This window comes from Nycticebus coucang, chromosome 17 (assembly GCF_027406575.1).
Source record: "Nycticebus coucang isolate mNycCou1 chromosome 17, mNycCou1.pri, whole genome shotgun sequence".
Classification (NCBI taxonomy): Eukaryota; Metazoa; Chordata; class Mammalia; order Primates; family Lorisidae; genus Nycticebus; species Nycticebus coucang.
In genome coordinates this window covers 33,177,152-33,198,058 of record NC_069796.1, presented here as the reverse complement: position 1 = coordinate 33,198,058, position 20,907 = coordinate 33,177,152, and the positions used below count along the sequence as shown (strand labels likewise).

Sequence of the window (20,907 nt, the reverse complement as noted above, 5' to 3'; positions counted from 1 at the left end):
GCCCGGCATTGTGGCAGGCACCTATAATTCCAGCTACTTGGGAAGCTGAGGCAGAAGAATCACTTAAGTCTAAGAGTTTGAGGTTGCTATGAGCTGTGATGCCACCGCACTCTACCTAGGGCGACATGGTGACACTCCGTCTCAAAAAAAAAAAAAAAAATCACTGCTCTAACTATACTTAGATTTCAAGCTTGGTCCCACACTGGAAGCTGCATGAGCATAAGCAAGTTATTTGGTTTGTTTGAAGCAAGTTATTTGGGATCTCAGTTTACTCTTTAAAATGAGGATATTTAACAATTTAATCCCATAGGGCTATTGTTGGATAAAATAGTGTATGTAACTATTTACAATAGTACCTGGCATTCACAAAGTAACAATTGAAATGTTATTATAAGAGATGGAATCATTACAGGATTTTTTCCTTACATTTATAAATGTAGGCTTATTTGAAGGTTCAAATCCCAGCTTCGAAAAGTTATTTAACCTCTCTATGCCTAAGTTTGCTCACTTGTAAAATGGAATAATGGTACTGTCCTGAGTCATCATCCCCTCCTGCTAGGGACCACCCCAGTCATAGCTGTTCACAACATCACACAAAGTTGAAAACTGGCCAGGTGCAGTATCTCACACCTGTAATCATAGCACTCTGGAAGGCCAAGGTGGGAGGATCACTTGAGCTCAAGAGTTTGAGACCTGCCTGAGCAAAAGCAAGACCCTGTCTCTACTGGAAAATAGAAAAATTAGCCAGGCGTTGTGGTGGGCACCTGCAGTCCCAGCAGTATACTTGAGAGGCTGAGGCAGAAGGATCACCTAAACCCAGTGAGTTTGAGGTTGGTGTAAGCTAGGCTGACACCATGGTACTGTAGCCTGGGACAACAGATTGAGACTCTATCTCAAAAAAGAAAAAAGAAAGCAGAGAACACAAATAACAGGTATTTGACTCTTTTATTTTCCATCAGTTGCTACCTGTAGGCTCACACTAATCAATTCTAGTTACTTTTCCATAACATGACACTTCTGCTATGGACTCTGGAAGAGAAATTGCAAACAAACTAAAAAACCTTTTTAAACATACATAAGGAATCAGGAGTTCTCTAAAACTATTTTTGCTGCCTTCTTAGTAAGCATATTGTCATTGTACTCACTATTCCACCAGGGGGTCTTCACATTTCACACTGGATTACTCTACGTGCAAGTAGGAAAAATCAGAACAGGGCATGCCATTGAAGTTTTTTTTGCACTTGCTTATTGTAATCAATACTAGTTAAAACGCCAGTTTGTAATTTTTTACACATTCAGTAGTTCAACAAATGCATGATTTCTTTAACCTAAGTGAAGTTGCCAAGTCAATACTTCACTAGAGAAAATGAAACTGTTGCCCTAATTTCCAAAATGAAGGGTTAAAATTCCTCTTTCCAACTTCTCCTTTCAGTCCATCATTATTCCACATGTTCTTGCTCTTGTCCTGGAATTAGCCACCGAATGCTCTCAGTTCGAATGGTAGCATACATAATAAAACTAATTAAAAAGAATAAGGAAAATACAAGCAACCAGTCCACACTTTTTATCAAAGTGCTGGGAAGAGGACCTATTTGGTCAGCTTGAGTTACCATCACATTTTTCTTGGCTTCTATACCTGGAAGAGAAATCAATAGTTTCAAATCAGATAGAAAAAACACCCACCACAGATTTTTCTGAAGTATTACACATGGTATGCAAAATGACATGAAGTCCTAAAATAAACAACACTGCTAGTGTATCTGGGATGGGTTTCACTTGCCTGGCAGTGTAATTTGTTATCTTGACTTTCCCCACACCACATCAAAGATTCAGGAATCCATTTCAGCTTTTCAAAGAAAAGCACTACAATTTCTATGAACTCGTCCGAGGCTTCTTAGTTAATGCATTGTAAGAGATGTCTTTTGTTCTCTTTTGAGACTTAAAGTTCAATGAGTAACTAGTAAACCTTCTCTCCAGAGTCTACAGAATGTTTTCAAAGGATAAATAATGCTAAATCCAAAATGTTTTTAAATAACTTATTCAAAGAATTGTTAGAAGAACTAGCCACAACTTGGATCAGTGATTACCAAAGGTGCTTTGACTCCTAAGTTTTCTTGTGTTCTGGGTTTTCTTAGAACATTGAATAAATGCTCTCCCCACATCAATCTAAATGGCAATCAGGAATCCAGTATAAAACCTGAAATGCGGTCCTGTGGTGGTTCATTCCTGTAATCCCAGCACTATGGAAGGCCAAGGCAAATCACTTCCTAAGAGTTTGAGATTACACTGGGCACATAGTGAGACTTCCTTTCCACAAAAATAAGAAAAATTAGGGGCTGGGTGCAGTGGCTCATGCCTGTAATCCTAGCACTCTGAGAGGCCAAGGCAGGTGGACTGCTTGAGCTCAGGAGTTCGAGACCAACCTGAGCAAGAGCGAGACCATATCTCTAAAAAAAATAGCCAGGCATATGGCAGGTGGCAGTAGTCCCAGCTACTCGGCAGGCTGAGCTAAGAGGATCGCTTGAGCCCAAGAGTTTGAGGTTGCAGTGAGCTATGATGCCATGGCACGCTACCAAGGATGACAAAATGAGACTCTGTCTCAGAAAAAATAATAAACAGGCTCAGTGCCTGTAACTCAGCAGCTAGGCGCCAACCACATACACCAGAGCTGGCGGGTTTGAACCCAGCCCAGGCTAGCTAAACAACAATGACAACTGCAATAAAAAACAGCCAGACGTTATGGCAGGCACCTGTAGTCCCAGCTACTCGGGAGACCGAGGCAAGAGAATCACTTAAGCCCAAGAGTTTAAGGTTGTTATGAGTTGTGATGCCACAGCACTCTACCCAGGGCAACAAGTGAGACTCTGTCTCAAAAAAAAGTAATAAATAAATAAAAATTAGCCAAGTGTGGTGGCACATGCCTATTGTCCCAGCTACTCGTGAGCCTTAGTCAAGAAAATCAGCTAAGCCCAAGAGTTTGAGTCTACAGAGAGCTATGATGGTGGCACTGTACTGCAGCCTGGGTGACAGAGCAAGACCCTGTCACTGAGGAGGAAAAAAAAGACTTGGAATAACTAACCACCTTGCAATACCCCAATTTTACTCTGCAACCTAACTCAGTTCTGTCTTTCATATTAGGTAAAAGTAATTATATGCAACTAAATATGCGTGGAATGTGTGTTATAATCTGTATTTATTTCCAGTGAATGTACTTCGGGAAGAGTAGGATGTTCATTACTGAGGAAGAAACATTTCCAGTGGAGAATATGTCTTCAATTTACAATACTGAAACTTTTTTTTTTTTTTGAGACAAGACTCTGACTATCTCGCCCTGGGTAGAGAGAGTACTGTGGCGTCACAGCTCACAGCAACCTCCAACTCTAGGGCTTAAAGGATTCTCTTGCCTCAGCCTCCCAAGTAGCTGGGACTACAGGCGCCCACCACAATGCCCAGCTATTTTTTAGAGACAGTCTTGCTCTTGCTCAGGCTGGTTTTGAACTCATGAACTTAGGCAATTAACCCACCTTAGCCTCCCAAGTGCTACGATTACAGGTGGAAGCCACCACACCTGGCCTCCTATTACCTGTTAGTGTTAAAGTTGGCACTATGATTTATTTAACAGAACCATAATAATTCATAACAAATGAAATTTTATATCTCAAAGTCCTTCACTTAGGATAAGGATTATAGCAGAGCAGAACCCACAAAAGGCATATATCCCCAGCAATAAAAAATCACCTTCCTCAGCATATTATTTCTACATACCTGTCTGATTAAAAATGAAGATTTTCAGCGTTTCCAATGTTCGGTCTGTATGATTAAACCTAGCCATTGGTTTAGCTCCTTGAAATAACAAAATGTTAGGAACCGCTACGGTGCCAAATCTGGTGGAAAGGCTACAAATAGAAAGAAGTCAGTCAGTAAACCTGAATCTATACCAGTGGGCCTTCTCACACCATCACCATATCAGAATGGATGGAGATAAATGAGAAAGGATTGGTTTCCTGTGACCTCAGGAAGGAGGTTTCTGAAATCAAACTTCAGGCTTTTTACTTCATTTCTGACCTCTTTCCTCACAGGTCATGGTTGGGGATATTCCTGGTCCATAGTATGAGTTGCTTTTTATGACAGTATGGATCTACCCCGTGACAATTATTCCACCATTTAAGTTCCTGTCAAAACACGTCATATCAGAAAATTCTAATTTATGGACAAAGGACACAATGTCAATTTACTTGACAGAAGAAATTTCCAACTCTTCAGAATACCCATCCCCATGTCTCAAAAAAGGTCAGTGTATACTATGTAAGTACCTTGGTAAACTGGCACAGGAAATATGTGCTCTAGCAGACACACCAGGAAGTTCACAATTGGGTCAGGATGCTTTGGAAGCCACATGACCCGTGTGGGCTTGTTTCACCTTGACATAACAAGAGACTGGTGGTGATAAGCTCCCTAGTCAAAACACTGGGTTCAAGGCTCAGTCCTGCCACTGACACAGCTTTGTGACCTATGGGAACATTAGGTAATCTCCCTAAGCCTCAGTTTACCCCATTAGTAAAAGAGTAACACTGGATGATGAGGATTTGGGGGGTAAACATGCTATAACTTAAATATGAACATATAGGGCAAACCTGTTCTAGTCTCCATAATTATGGCACCATACCAGGTACTACAAGGAAATGAAGTAAAGAAAGAATAAATCAGATGGGAGGGGTGTAAGGGAGAGACAGTGACAAGAGACAGTGAGAGAACAAAAACCAAAGAGTGCTGAGTATGCTTGGGGGCAGTGGAGTGCCCAGCCAAGGTTGGATATTGACCTGAACTCTCCTTTCAATCCGTCTGTTCCCTTGGGACAGGCCACTTAAGAATTATCGGCTTGGCGCCAGTAGCATTGTGGTTACGGCGCCAGCCACATGCACCGAGGGTGGCGGGCTTGAGCCCAGCCCAGGCCAGCAATGACAACTGCAACAAAAAAATAGCAGGGTGTTGTGATGGGTGCCTGTAGTCCCAGCAGGAGAATCTCTTGAGCCCAAGAGTTTGAGGTTGCTGTGAGCTGTGACGCCAGAGCACTGTACCCAGGTGACAGCTTGAGACTCTGTCTCAAAAAAAAAAAAAAAAAAATTATTAATTTGTTGGGCAATTTCTTTTTTTTTTTTTTTTGAGACAGAGTCTCACTATGTCGGCCCTCATTAGAGTGCTATGAGATCACAGCTCACAGCAACCTCAGACTATTGGGCTTAAATGAGTCTCTTGCCTCAGCTTCCCAGGTAGCTGAGACTACAGGCCCCTGCCACAACGCCCGGCTATTTTTTGTTACAGTTGTCATTGTTGTTTAGCTGGCCCGGGCTGGGTTCGAACCTGCCACCCTCGGTATATGTGGCTAGCATTGTAACCACTGTGCACAGGTGCCGAGCCAGTTGGGCAATTTCTTTCTTCATAAACAGTTACAGGTAAACATTGGTAGTTACTTTCCCACACTGAAAACTCAGTGGAATGCAAATTAATAGTTTTACTCAATTTCATTTTACTACTAATTCAACCACTTTCCAAACATTCTAGATTTATTGAACCTACTAAGGAGCATCTAGTTTAGAAGGAGACTACAGTTTATAACCTAAGCACAGTCATAGCACTTTGGGGCAATAAATACATAACATCTGAACCAAGTTCTCTATAACTTATTTTACTGAACATTTAAAAAAGACAAAAGCCCAGTGAACAATACAAAAGAAACGTGAAACAAGAATAAGGGTAAATGTCATTGTAAAGAGCTAAATTAACCCATTACTTTATTGTCTACTGTAGAACATACATGCAAGAATAAATGTAGTTAAGAGGAAAGAAGGAGGGCGGCGCCTGTGGCTCAGTGAGTAGGGCGCCGGCCCCATATACCAAGGGTGGTGGGTTCAAACTCAGCCTGAGCCAAACTGCAACAAAAATTAGCCAGGTGTTGTGGCGGGCGCCTGTAGTCCCAGCTGCTCGGGAGGCTGAGGCAAGAGAATCGCCTATGCCTAAGAGCTGGAGGTTGCTGTGAGCTATGATGCCACAGAACTCTACCAAGGACGACAAAGTGAGACTCTGTCTCTAAAAAAAAAAAAGGAAAGGAAAGAAAGAAAATAAAAGAAGGAAAGAAAGAAATCTGAGTAGACACAGAACAAGGGTCCCGAGAGCTATGTTGGCAGAGGTGGGGACCTAAACTGCAGGTTAAAATCACAAAGGAATATTGTACTGTGATACCAGTTGGGTGAATTCAGTCTGGGCAGGACCCTAAAAGTCCTGTGGCCCCTCCCCTGCCATAGGGTACCCTTACCTGCCACCTTTTAATCTACCACACAGAGAATAGGCCTCTTTCTATAACAGGCTTCCAGAAAGTGACACCACCAGCTCCCTCAGGAGTTTGACAATCCTCACTCCTCCCTCTTGCTGTTCCCTTCCTTCAGTCTGGTTGCAAAGTTCATGCTCACCTCCTGTGCTTCTAACTAAACTAATTATAACCTCCAGATAACGGCAACCATCAGCCAAATGCTGAGCATAAACCCCACCAAGCAAAGATACCTGCTGTGCTGAGATGCATCCAGAGCCAAAAAATGAAGAGCTGGAAATGCCCGGGGCAGAGAATTAAAATGAGGGGCCAAACTGGCAGAAAATCGGCACCAGGGAGTATAAAACAGGACTAGAGTACAGTCACTGCCGTTTGGGTTTAGAAAGTCCATAAGGTCCTGTGGTAGAAGAAACAAGTATTAAAGTTAGCAGTAAATGTATGCGTACATTTTTTTGAAAGGATACCCAAGAAATGGGAAACATGTAGAAACAGTGGGTGGGGAGAGGGAGAAGATGGAGACTATACTGTACACCTTCAATAAGTTTTGTTTTGTTTTTTTTTTTGAGACAGAGTCTCACTTTGTGGCCCTCGGTAGAGTGCCGTGATGTCATAGCTCACAGCAACCTCCAACTCCTGGGCTCAAGCAATCCTCTTGCCTCAGCCTCCCAAGTAGCTGAGACTACAGGTACTGACACCCAGCTATTTTTAGAGATGGGGGTTTTGCTCTTGCATAGGCTGGTCTTGAACCCATGAGCTGAGACAATCTACCCATCTCGGCTTCCCAAGTTCTGGGGTTATAGGCATGAGCCACCACGCCCAGCCTTCAGTAAGATTTTGAATTTTGAACTGTAATGAATCCATGCATCAGCAGAAAAGTAGCATCAAATGACAAGTTATAAACTTTCCAATATGCTTTCCTAATATTACTACAGAGCTATGTTAATCTTTTTCATAACCAGTCAATTCAAATACAGCCATACCTCATTTTATTATGCTCCATCCACTGGGCCTTTTACCAGTCTCAGGTGAGTGGCAATCCTGCACCAAGCAAGCCTATGGGTACCATTCCCAGCAGCACGTGCTCCCATCATGTCTCACGGTCACATTCTGACAGTTCTTGCAATATTTGCAACTTTTTCATTACTATTATATCTGTCATAGTAATCGGGGGTCTGGGATCAGTGATCTTTGATGTCACCATTGCTTTGGGTACCACAAACCATGCCCATATAAGATGGCAACTTACTTGATAACTCCTTGTTTTCTGACTGCTCCACTCACTGGCTTTTCCCCTGTCTCTCTCCCTGTCCTCAGGCTCCCCTATTCCATGAGACACAATATTGAAATTAGGCCAATTAATAACCCTACAATGGCCTCTTACTGTTCAAATGAAATGAAGAATCACACGTCTCTCATGTTAAATCAACAGTTAGAAATGACTAAGCTTACTGAGAAAAGCAAGTTGAAAGCCAAGACAGGCTAAAAAGTAGGCCTCTTGTGCCAAACAGATGACCAGTTTGTGAATGCAAAGGAAAAGTTCTCAAAGGAAATTAAAAGTACTACTCCAGAAAGCACACGAATAGTAAGAAAACAGAACAGCCTTATTGCTCAGATGGAGAAAGTTTGAGTAATCTGACTAGAGGAGCAAACCAGCTATGACATTCCTCTAAAGCAAAGCCTCAAGAGAAAGGCCCTGGCCAGGTGCAGTGGCTCACACCTGTAATCCCAGTACTCTAGGAGACCGAGGTGGGTGGATTGCGTGAGCTCAGAAATTCGAGACCAGCCTAGCAAGAGTGAGATCCTGTCTCTAAAAATAGCCGGGAGTTGTGGTGGGTGCCTATAGTCCCAGCTACTTGGGAGGCTTGAGTTCAGGAGTTTGAGGTTGCTGTGAACTATGACGCCATCGAACTCTACCAAGGGTGACGTGAAACTCTGTCTCTAAAAAAAAAAAGAGAGAGAAAGGCCCTAACTCTCTTCAATTCTCTGAAGGCTGAGAGAGGTGAGGAAGCTGCCTAAAAAAAGCTGAAAGGTTGGTTAATGAGGTTAAAGGAAAGACGCCTTCTCCATCACACAAAAGTACAAAGTGAAGCAGCAAGTGCTGATGGAGAAGCTACAAGTTATCCAGAAGATCTATCTAAGATAATGAGAGGATGAGGTGGTTAAACAACAGGTTTTCAATGTAGGCAAAATAGCCTTATATTGGAAGATGTCACGTAGGACTTTCAAAGCTAGAAAAGAGAAGTCAATGCCTGACTTCAAAGCTGCAAAGGACAGGGTGAATTTCTTCTCAGAGGTGGATGTAGCTTTTTTCTTTTTTAAGGCAAGTGTGATAAAAAGTTTATTAAGAAAGAGAAAAATAGGGCGGTGCCTGTGGCTCAATCGGTAGGGCACCGGCCCCATATACCGAGGGTGGTGGGTTCAAACCCAGCCCCGGCCAAACTGCAACCAAAAAAAATAGCCGGGCGTTGTGGCGGGCGCCTGTAGTCCCAGCTACTCGGGAGGCTGAGGCAAGAGAATCGCCTAAGCCCAGGAGTTGGAGGTTGCTGTGAGCTGTGTGAGGCCACGGCACTCTACCGAGGGCCATAAAGTGAGACTCTGTCTCTACAAAAAAAAAAAAAGAAAGAAAAATAGGTTTATAGAGTAAGTTAACAAAGCAAGATATGTTTGCCATAGACAGCAAACGAGTCCCCATTGTCGTGACAAGGAAAAAGACCTATAGCTGACCTATAGCGCCCATAGCTCAGCAGTTAGGATGCCAGCCATATACACAGAGGCTGGCAGGTCGTCCCGGGCCACTAACAATGACAACTGCAACAAAAAGTAGCCGGGCGTTGTGGTGGGCGCCTGTAGTCCTAGCTACTTGGGAGGCTGAGGCAAGAGGCTCGCTTAAACCCAAGAGTTGGAGGTTGCTGTGAGCTGTGATGCCACAGCACTCTACCGAGGGTGACATAGTGAGACTCTATCTCAAAGGAAAAAAAAAAAAAAACTATAGCTGATAACTTTAAGTCATTTAGCATTCCAAAAATCCTAAGGCCCTTAAAGAATTATGCTAAATCTGCTCTGCCTATGCTCTAGAAATGGAAAAACAAAGCCTAGGTGACAGCACATCTGTTTACAAAATATTTTAAGACCACTGACCTACTGCTCAAGAAAAAAAAAAGCTTTTTTTTGAGACAGACTCTCACTTGTTGCCCCAGGCTAGAGTGCCATGATGTCAGAGCTCATAGCAACCTCAAACTCCTGGGTTCAAGCAATCCTCTTGCCTCAGCCTCCCAAGTAGCCGGGTCTATAAGTTTGCCCCACCATGCCTGACTAATTTTTTTTATATTTTTAGTAGAAATGGGGTCTCACTTTTGCTCAGGCTGGTCTCAAACTCCTGAGCTCAAGCAATCCACCTGCCTCAGCCTCCCAGAGAGCTAGGATTACAGACATGGGCCACATGCCCAGCAAGATTCCTTTCAAAATGTTACCACTCACAGACAATGCACCTGGTCACCCAAGAGCTCTGATGGAGATAGACAAGGAGATTAATGTTGTTTTCAGGCCTGCAAATATAACATTTATTCTTCAGCCTGTAGATCAAAGAGAATTTGACTTTTAAGTCATATTACATAAGAAGTACATTTCATAAAGCTTCCAAAAACAGTGACTCCTGTGACAAATGTGGGCAAAGTAAATTGAAAACCTTGACAAGATTCACCATTCTTGCTTCATGGGACGAGGTCAGAATATTAACATGAATAGTTTAGAAGACATTGATTCCAACTCTCATGGATGACTCTGAGAGGTTCAAGACGCTCAGTGGCTGAAGTAACTACAGATGTGGCAGAAATAGCAAGAGAAATAGAATTAGAAGCAAAGCCCCAAGATGTGCTGAATTGTTGCTGTCTCCTGGTCAAACCTGAATGGATGATGAGGTGCTTCTTATGGATGAGCAAAAAGTGGTTTCATCTACTCCTGGTAAAGATGCTGTTAACATTGCTAAAATGAAAACAAAGGATTTGCAGTATTCCATGAACGTAGCTGACAAAGCAGCAAGAGAGTTCGAGAGTATTGACTCCATCTTTGACTCTACTGTGCTAAAATGCTATCAAACAGGATCACATGTTACAGAGAAATCTTTCATGAATTGAAGAGTCAATCAATGTGGCAAACTTCACTGTTTTCTTATTTTAAGAAATTGCCACAGCCACCTTAACCCTCAACAACTACCACCCTGATCAGTCAACATCCATAAACATCAAGGCGAGTTCCTCTACAAGCAAAAAATGTTGACTCACTAAAGATCATATGATCAGGGGCATTTTTTAGCAACAAAGGTTTTTGCTGCTGTTGTTGTTTTTGAGACAGAGTCTGGCTGTGTTGCTTGGGCTAGATTACATCTTCATAGCTCATTGCAACCTCAAAACCTGGGCTCAAGTGATCCTCCTGCCTCAGCCTCCCAAGTAGCTGGGACTACAGGCACATGTTACCATGCCCAGCTAATTGTTTTAATTTTTGTAAAGACTAGGTCTCCCTATGTTGCCCAGGCTGATGTTGAACTCCTGGCCTAAGTGATCTTTCCATCTCAGTCTCCCAAGTGCAGGGATTACAAGCATGAGCCATCATGCCCAGCCAATAAAGTATTTTTAAATTAAAATAGGTACATTGGCTCAGTGCCTGTAGCTCAGTGGCTAGGGTGCAAGCCACATACACAGGGGCAGATAGATGGGTTCAAACCTGGCCCGGGCCTGCTAAACAACAGTGACAACTACGACAAAAAAATAGCCAGGCATGTGGTGGGCACCTGTAGTCCCAGCTGCTTGGGAGGCTGAGGCAAGAGAATCGCTGAAGCCTAAGAGTTTTGAGGTTGCTGTGAGCTGTGACACTACGGCACTCTACCAAGGGTGACATAGTGAAACTCTATCTCCAAAAAAAAAAAAAGTACATTTTTTTAGACATAATGCTATTATATACTTAATATAGTACAGTATAGTATAAACATAACTTTTATGTGCACTGTGAAGCCAAAAAACTCATGTGACTCACTTTATTGAAATATTTACTTTACTATGATGGTCTGGAATGAAACCTGCAAGAGATCCAAAGAATGCCTGAACTAAGGTACTCACAAGGTACAGCCATTACCCTTAGCTTCAAATTGTACATCCCAAACAATCTACAATGGAATTATTAGAGCACTATGATCCCAGACTCAGACTCTCATTTCAGCAAACCAAAGGATGAACTAACTAACCAAAGGATGAACTAAGCAGGATCAATATATCTGGCCAAAGGTTAGTTCGAGTCAAGGATGTACCATCCCTGCCACCACCTGTTTGAACTGTATCTCAGGCCATTTAAACTGCTCTCTCCCGGTCATGTGGGTGACCTGTGATAGAGTGCTGCAGATCTGAGGCATAGTGCCTACTAGGCACTCAGGAAGAGATGCTGCAAGGCCAGCATTGACCCTGCCCTTGGAAGAGCTATGTACACTAAACGCACCACAGACTCACTGCTGCATTAAAAGCAGTCACCGCTTTCAGAGTTAGGACTTCTCTTATGTAAGCAGCCTAAATTCATCCTGCTCCTCATTTTCTTTTTCTTTTTTTTGAGACAGAGTCTCATTATGTCACCCTCTGTAGAGTACTGTGACGTCACAGCTCACAGTAACCTCAGACTCTTGGGCTTAAGCGATTCTCTTGCCTGGACCTCCCCAGTAGCTGGGACTACAGGCGCCCACCACAATGCCTGGCTATTTTTTTGTTGTGGTTGTCACTGTTGTTTAGCTGGCCTGGGCCGAGCTCGAACCCTCCAGCCCAGGTGTATGTGGACGGTACCATAACCACTGTGCCATGGGCACCAAGCCTTGGTTTTGGTTTTTGAGACAGGATCTTGTTCTACAGCCCTGGCTAGAGTATAGTGGAGTCATTATAGGGCACTGCAACTCCAGACTCCTGAGCAGCTTGGAAATACAGGTCCACAGCCAGCTTCAAAGATGATGGTTTCAAATGATAAAACTGAAACTAAGGAAAAGTACTAAATAATTTTTTCTTACCTGTGACATATTTAAAATTTTCAGAGTGAAATTTTCTAATCCCGTCACATTTCTCTCCTCACAGTTCACCTTTGGGGATTTCAGACTTTCAGTGTTATTAGAGTCCTCTGTCGGGGCTGAGTCAGATTCTACCACTTCAGGCTCTGTGTAATACTCCTCTTCTCTGTCAGGAAAGTGAGCTCCAGCACTGTCCAGAGAGTAGAGGCTTTCTTGGAGGTTGCACCTCGAGTCCTCCTCTCCTCCAGCACCACAGGTGCCACCGCTGGGCTCTGAGCTCAGCTTATCCTCAGCCTCCCCAGGAATCACAGAAAGCATCATCATGCGATCGCCATGGGTGTCCAGCGCCACATCAGCCTCTTCTGTGGCCACGTCCTGGCCCATCAGGTCATCTGGGGGCTCCTCCTCACTCAGGTACATGGCCCCCATATGGGGAGTGTGAGCAGGCTGCTCCTCGGACCATAAGTGACCGTGTTCCTCTGCAACTAAAACATGCCGGCACGGTCACAGTCATATTTGACTTCAAAGTAAATGAACCCCAAAGAGTTACAGTTGTCCTCAAATATGAAATTTTCTTCTCTGGAGAAAAAGTTATCCTTCCCAGAGGGACTTTACCTAACAATTGCAATCAGTGTAACCTGGCTTATTGTACCCTCAATGAATCCCCAACAATAAAAAAAAAAAAAAAAAAAAGTTATCCTTCCCATTTAATTCTCTGAGAGCCACCCCCTGTTCTCCAGTTTAGAAAGGTTACAGGGGGCTAGATTGATGAATGCCAAATAAATAAATGGACAAATACATAGCTTTACCCAGTAGCTCAGTAAGGTGCTGGCCACATATACCGAGGCTGGTGGACTTGAATCCAGCCATGGCCAGCTAAAAAAACAACAATGACAACTGCAACAACAAAAAACATAGCCAGGGGTGGCGCCTGTGGCTCAGTCGGTAGGGCGCCGGCCCCATATACCGAGGGTGGCGGGTTCAGACCCGCCCCGGCCAAACTGCAAACCAAAAATTAGCCGGGCATTGTGGCGGGCGCCTGTAGTCCCAGCTACTCGGGAGGCTGAGGCAAGAGAATCGCTTAAGCCCAAGAGTTGGAGGTTGCTGTGAGCTGTGTGAGGCCACGGCACTCTACCGAGGGCCATAAAGTGAGACTCTGTCTCTACAAAAAAAAAACAACACCCAGGTGTTGTGGCGGGTGCCTGTAGTCCCAGCTACTTGGGAGGCTGAGGCAAGAGAATCGCTTAAGCCTAAGAGTTTGAGGTTGCTCTGACGCCACGGCACTCTACTGAGGGCAACAGAGTGATCTCAAAAAAAAAAAAAACAGAAAATATAATCACTTTAACATTTTCATTTGTTTGATAAGAATACCTAAGAAGGCTGGGCATAGTGGCTCAGGCCTATAATCCTGACACTCTGGGAAGCTGAGGCGGGTAGGTTGCTCAAACTCAAGAGTTGGAGATAAGCCTTAGTTGGAGATAAGCAAAAGTAAGAGCTCGTGTCTAGGGCAGCACCTGTGGGTATAGTGCCAGCCCCATATACCGAGGGCGGCGGGTTCAAAACCAGCCCCAGCCAAACTGCAACAACAACAAAAAAAAACAGCCGGGCATGGTGGCCGGCATCTGTAGTCCCAGCTACTTGGGAGACTGAGGCAAAAGAATCACCTACTCCCAAGAGCTAGAGGTTGCTGTAAGCTATGATGCCAGAGCATTCTACCGAGGGCAACAAAGTGAAACTCTGTCTCTAAAAAAAAAAAAAGCTCATGTCTACTAAAAGTAGAAAAACTAGCTAGGCATAGTGGTGCACGCCTATAGTCGCAGCTACTTGAGAGGCTGAGGCAAGAGAATCACTTAAGCCCAAGAGTTCGAGGTTGCTGTGAGCTATGACACCACAGTACTCTATCCAGGGTGACAAAGTGAGACCTCATGTTTTATTGAAGATTCTACTAGAGCAAACCTTCTTTGCACACATTATAACAGCTCTGTGAGATGGGCAAGAGAAAGGTTATACAGCCCACTTAATACACTTAATAGATGACCATGCTGAGGCCCAGAGGAGCTCACTGCAGTGCACAGTGGCACACAGCAAGTAAGCAGCAGAGCCAGGTCTAAGAACAGTCTTCTACCACTCTGGAGTGGGCCTTACCCTTCCTGCATGACACCTGGGGATGCTGAGCCACATGCCAGAGGAACACTGCTGGGCCATGCAGCAGCTCCTTCCTGAGGTAGTCTCTGCCAGCTGGACTCTGTCCTTCTGCCTGCCGCCCTTGGGCTGCTGCCCTTGGCAGTGTAGGACCAGCAGCAGGAGAAAGAACAGGAGGGCTTACCTCTCACTTCAGAGCGAGAAGTGGGTGTTAGACAAAATGCACAGATAAGGGACAAGTCCTGGGCAGTCTCTTATGCCCATTTAGTAACCGCCTTTCACCTCTGTGGCAATGACTCCGGCCCTCCAACTCTCTCATCAAGTCAACAGCAGCTGCCAGACTCTCCACCAGGTGCTGACCAGGGGAAATGAATGAGGCTAGCTGCCCTCAGGAAAACTCATGTAGGTGAAGAATTCTGTGTAAAGAATTCTGCTTGCCAAAAGCGTGTCACTGGGGTGTGAATGACCAACTGCCTTCAAAGTTGGGGAGAGGTTTGGGAGCTTCCTCAGGTATGTACGTTTGTATAAAGTCTCAAAGAATATCCCCACAGAGCTTTGCAGATTCATTATCAATTCAAAAACATTCTCTGGAATTCTGCTTTTGGCCAAGATGAAGTAAAAGGGACCGGATTTACTTTCCCTCCTAAAACAAGAAACTTTTTTTTTTATCGCCCTGGGTAGAGTGCCGTGGTGTCACAGCTCACAGCAACCTCCAACTCCTGAGCTTACACGATTCTCTTGCCTCAGCCTCCTGAATAGCTAGGACTACAGGCGCCTGCCACAATGCCCAGCTATTTTTTGTTGCAGTTTGGCTGGGGCCGTGTTCAAACCCACCACCCTTGGTCTATGGGGCTGGCGTCCTACCCACTGAGCCACAGGCGCTGCCCACAACCAAAAAAATTTTTAAGCCAACAAAATATATGAAGCAACGGTTTTAGGAAACTAGATACTACCCTGTTCCCTGAAAATAAGACAGTGTCTTATTTTAAGGTGTGCTCCCAAAGATGCACTAGGTCTTATTTTCAGGGGACATCTTATCTTTCCTGTAAGTAGGTCTTATTTTCGGAGGATGTCTTATTTTCGGGGAAACAGGGTAGGCAATGAAAGATAGCATTGTGGCGGGCACCTGTAGTCCCAAATACTCGGAAGGCTGAGGCAAGAGGATTGCTTGAGCCCAAGAGTTTGAGGCTGTTGTGAGCTCTGATGCCACGGTACTTTACCAATGGCAACAAAGTGAGACTCTGTCTCAACAACAACAACAACAAAAAGTAGTGAGTGTGTGGGCGGCGCCTGTGGCTCAGTGAGTAGGGCGCCGGCCCCATATACTGAGGGTAGCGGGTTCAAACCCAGCCCCGGCCAAACTGCAACAAAAAATAGCCGGGCGTTGTGGCGGGCGCCTGTAGTCCCAGCTATTCGGGAGGCTGAGGCAAGAGAATCACTTAAGCCCAGGAGTTGGAGGTTGCTGTGAGCTGTGTGACGCCACGGCACTCTACCGAGGGCGGTACAGTGAGACTCTGTCTCTACAAAAAAAAAAAAGTAGTGAGTGTGAAGGCACAGCAATAGAACCTATCCAAAATGAAATACACAGGGCTGGGCACCATGGCTTACACCTATAATGCCAGCACTTTGGGAGGCAGAATCAGGAGCACTGCTTGAAGCTAGGAGTTTAAGACTAGACTGAGCAACATATCGAGACCCCCATATGTATTAAAAAAGGAAAGAAAGGAAAGGAAGAAAGGAAGAAAGAAAGAAATAAAAAACACAGTGGAAGAAAATCCAAAAAAATTAAAAGAATCAATTTCAAGTAGTTTAATACACAGATAACTGGAGTACTGGAAAGAGAGAAGAGGACAGAAAAATAGCTGAAGAAGTAACAACCAAAATTTTTCCAAACTTGATGAAAACTAGGGCGCCGGCCCCATATGCCGAGGGTGGCGGGTTCGGACCCAGCCCTGGCCAAACTGCAACAGAAAAATAGCCGGGCGTTGTGGCGGGCGCCTGTAGTCCCAGCTGCTCGGGAGGCTGAGGCAGGAGAATCACGTAAGCCCAAGAGTTAGAGGTTGCTGTGAGCCGTGTGAGGCCACGGCACTCTACCCGAGGGCGGTACAGTGAGACTCTGTCTCTACAAAAAAAAAAAAAAAAAAAAGAAAACTATAAATCCATAATTCCAAGAAGCTCACCAAACCCCAAGCTCAACACACTACCCCAAACACATCATAATCAAATTGCTTAAAACCGGGCAGCGCCTGTGGCTCAAAGGAGTAGGGCGCCAGCCCCATATGCCAGAGGTGGTGGGTTCAAACCCAGCCCTGGCCAAAAACAAACAAACAAACAAAAAAAAAAATTGCTTAAAACCAGCAACAAAGAGAAAAATTTTTAAAGCAGCCAGAGAAAAAAAAGACATATACAAAGGGAAAAAGATAAGGATAACAGCAGATTTCTCATAGGAAACAATGCAAACAAGAGACAACACCTTTCAAGTACATAAATAAAAGAAACCTATAAATCTAGAATTCTATACCCAGCAAAATCAAAGGTGAAATAAATACTTCTTCATTCATACAAAAAGTGAAAGAGGTTCACATCTATAATCTTAGCACTCTTGGGAGGCCAAGGCAGGAGGATCGCTCGAGCTCAGGATTTTGAGACCAGGCTGAGCAAAAGCAAGACCCGATCTCTATTCAAAAAAATAGAAAAATTAGCCAGTGCTTTGGTACACACCTGTATTCCCAGCTATTCAGGAGGATAAGGCAGGAGGATAAGGCAGGAGAATAGCTTGAGCCCAAGAGTTTGAGGTTACAATGAACTATGATGACGCCAGTGCACTCTAGCCTGGGCAACAATGTCTCAAAAAAAAAAGAGCAGGGCAGTGCCTGTGGCTCAAAGGAGTGAGGCACCGGCCCTATATACCAGAGGTGCTGGCTTCAAACCCAGCCCTGGCCAAAAACTGCAAAAAAAAAGCCGAAAGAATTAATTACCAGCAGATCCACATAACAGAAATCTTGAAAGACTTCAGGCAGCCAAAAAAAAAAAAAAACATACCAGGTCAACATATGGATCCACATAAAGGAATAAATGGTAAAACATGGATAAATATACATGATTCTTTCCAAAACTCTAGCTATCAACTGGAGAAAAAGAGTAGTTTTGTCATAGGCAGACAAGGGGCTACAGGATGTTACTATAGGAGCAATGTGAAGATATAGAAAGCTAACAGAGTAAGATGGGAGAAGTAGCCGAGCACAGGGGCTCACGCCTCTAATCCCAGCACTCTGGGAGGCCAAGGCGGTGGATTGCCTGAGCTCAGGAGTTTAAGACCAGCATGAGCAAGAGAAAGACCTTGTCTGTAAAAAAAAAAAAAAATAGCCAGGCATTGTGGCAGGCGCCTGTAGTCCCAGCTTCTTGGGAGGCTGAGGCAAGAGAATCACTTCAGCCCAAGAGTTTGAGGTTGCTGTGAGCTATGATGCCATAGTACTCTACCAAGGGTGACAAAGTGAAACTCTAAGATAAATAAATTAATTTAAAAAAGAAGGGAAAAGGGACAATGTAGGGTTAGACAGGGCAGAGTGTAGGACTTGAACAGAAAAGTGAGTCTTTGACAGAAGGTCAAACACTTCTCTGACTGTATCCCAGAAAAAGGGCTAGGTGCCTGGGCAGGAGGCAAAGCTCAAAGTGAGGGCAAGATCAAATTGGCAGTAAGCTTCCTCTATCTTCACCCCATGATGACCCGACCCACCCCATGGCTGATGTTATCCTCAGGATCTGCATGTATGTGACCCTGTGACCCTGACTGTCTTTGCAGATCCTGACAAGTCCTCTGAATCAACCAGGGTTCTTTTTTTCTTTTCTTTTCTTTTTTTTTTTTTGAGACAGAGTCTCACACTGCTGCCCTGCGTAGAGTGCCATTACATCACAGCTCACAGCAACTTCAAACTCTTGGGCTTGAACAAAATCTCTTGCCTCAGTCTCCCGAGTAGCTGGGACTACAGGCACCCACAATAACACCCGGCTATTTTTAGAGATGGAGGGTCTTGTTCTTGCTCAGGCTGATCTGGAACTCCTGAGCTCAAGCAATCCATCCTCCTCAGCCTCCCAGAGTGCTAGGATTACAGCCATGAGCCACCATACCCGGTCTCAGCTAGGGTTCTGCCAAGAAATAGTATATTTAACTTGGGCAATTTCAGGAGCACTTAATCACAGGACCACCAATGTAGAGAGAAACTGGGTGCAGAGAGAAACTGAGATCAATGGTAAAGTACACCAAGGCCAGTAACAGCAGAGGGGATACAGTTACCATTCACAGACATTAAGGACCCAGGGGAAGAAGCAGTCACAGAACCTCCAAACAGCAAGGGCAACACAGAGGGCAGCTTTCTGCAGGTCACCTGCAGGTCACGGGTAGGCGGTATTATACCCTGACCTCACTCTCCCCTCATTCTAACCAAAAGGAAGCCAGATTGAGGACAGCTGTTATTTATTCCATACAGAACAGGGTGGAGAAGCTGGAGAATGATCTTAGAGGCAAACAGAAGAGATCCAGCACTTGCCATTCCCTCTGTGAGGCTGACGGCTACGTGCAGTGAGAATATAGACGTTTGGTGGGGAAGTGAAGCAGAATGCTGGAATCATGGCTCCTCAACTTCTGGCTATGTGACCTTGGCAGAGGACTTACTGACTCTGAGTCTCAGTTTACTCATCTATAAAACAGGAACAGCACTGGGAGGCCAAGATGCAGGATCACTGGAGGCCAGGAGTTTGAGACCAGCTTGGGCAACCTCATCTATACAAAAAAAATTAGCCAGGTGTGTATTCCCAGCTACTCGGGAGGCTAAGGCAGGAGGATCACTTGAGCTCAGGACTTGGAGGCCTATGATCCAGTTCTGCCACCGCCCTCCAACCTGGGTGACCAAGACCCTGTTGCTGGGCAGAGGGTAGGGAACAATAACATCTACTGAATAACCATTTAAAGATTAATAAAATGATGCTCCTAAAGCACTAAGCACAGCACCTGGCACACAGGCAATTGTGCTACTGTTTCTTTTCTTACTCAGCTACGGTCTATTGACCTGCCTCCTTCCAAGACACCCCAGAGAAAGACAAGATCCTATTCCTCCAAGATCGAAACGCAAGCAAAGCCAAAGGATGGGGACTGTAGCAGGACAGTTAGGAGTGCCGTAAATGAGCAGTGAGAGGAAGACCCCCACGTCCCATCCCAGCCATACATCCTGAGAGCATGCCCTGGCAAGCTGGGGTTACCCCAGGAATCTCCCGTGTTTCTCATGTTTTCCTTCATGCAGAGATCTGAGCAAAGGTGGCCTCCTTAAGAAAGTGGTCCAGCAGAGTGAACTCTAGCATGGGCTTTAGAATTAGAGAGACCAGCTCTGCCATTTACCAGAAGCACAAACTTAGGCAGATTGCTTGGCCTCTCTGAGCCTCAGCCTCTTCATTTGAGAAATGCAGGCACTCCTGGAACCTATCTTACCGGGTTAGTGGGGGATTTAATGAGACAATGAAGCACTGTGCACAGTTCCTGGCTCTTAATAAGGCCACAGTAAGTGTCGGCTATTTGTTATGATTATCAATAACGAGCTCAGCACAAGAGGGTATGCCTCAGCAGGGCTTAACACACGGTCCCTTCGCTAACAGATGCACGCTGAAGCGGGGCTGGACACCGCCGGCCCCCACGCGGGCCGCCCGCCCCGCCCTGCCCCTCCGGCGGACCACGAGTGGGCAGCGCACCTGGGGAAGAGGTCGGGGAGAGGCTCCGGGGGCGCGCAGGGAAGATGCGAATGGCGCGTTGCCGGCCTTGGCGCCGTAGTGAGAGCTGCCCAGGGGGACCTCCACCTAGCCCGGTAATTTCACATCCCGCCACCTGCCTCCCCTGGCCCCGGCTCCGGCCCAAGCCCAGCCCGCACTCACCCTCCACGCCGCGGGCAAGAAGCCCCAGCGCCCACAGCAGTAACTGCCAGCAGCCAAGAAGCCGCATGGCGTGGGACGGGCGGCGGCTGGCGGCCGGGACCACTACCCAAGCCGAAGGGCAACGGGCGCACCGTGACGCGAGTCGCGCTCCCAGCCGGAGGAAGGCTGGGGGAGGAAAGGCCAGGAGCGCGGGCGCGGCCCCGCGCCGCCATCTTGGGACCTGGCAGCAGCCTTGGGCGCCATTTTGGAGTCGGGCGGACGGCCTCTGGACAGTGGGGTCATGGTGAAGGTGGAGCCACCCCAGCATAAAACTAAGGAAGGACTTAGCGTGAAGATGGCATAGAGGGGGAGGGGAAGTGTGCAACTGAGGAACAGGACTCTGCATTCCCAAGCAAAGGCACAGAAGTGGAGTGTAAGAGAAAATTCCTGGAAAGAATAGAGAATGACCCCATTTTATTCCCAGTTACAGTATTTTGGCAGGGAGGGC

The 20,907-nt window shown here is 45.5% G+C and overlaps 1 protein-coding gene across 1 annotated transcript; it reads right to left on the bottom strand.

Annotated features, from left to right (window-relative positions):
* Window positions 1–1,215: 1,215 nt before the first annotated feature.
* Window positions 1,216–20,697, bottom strand: TXNDC15 (thioredoxin domain containing 15). Its single transcript, XM_053565949.1, has 5 exons — window positions 20,421–20,697; window positions 12,363–12,844; window positions 6,559–6,722; window positions 3,766–3,896; window positions 1,216–1,636 (listed from the first exon to the last, which is right to left on the bottom strand). Exons 1-5 carry the CDS (start codon window positions 20,485–20,487, stop codon window positions 1,440–1,442), a joined length of 1,041 nt encoding a protein of 346 aa, XP_053421924.1. The 5' UTR covers window positions 20,488–20,697; the 3' UTR covers window positions 1,216–1,439.
* Between the last annotated feature and the right edge of the window lie 210 nt (window positions 20,698–20,907).

What these genes read in the sequence shown, in the direction of transcription:
- TXNDC15 (XM_053565949.1), bottom strand. Translation starts at nt 20,487, where the DNA reads ATGCGGCTTCTTGGCTGCTGGCAGTTACTGCTGTGGGCGCTGGGGCTT. An exon ending in AAATTTTAAATATGTCACAG is followed by an intron (nt 6,723 to 12,362) that starts GTAAGAAAAAAT and finishes CTTCTACCACAG; the next exon opens with GACCTTATGGACTTTCTAAA. An exon ending in GATGCATCTCAGCACAGCAG is followed by an intron (nt 3,897 to 6,558) that starts GTATCTTTGCTT and finishes TTCTATTTGTAG; the next exon opens with CCTTTCCACCAGATTTGGCA.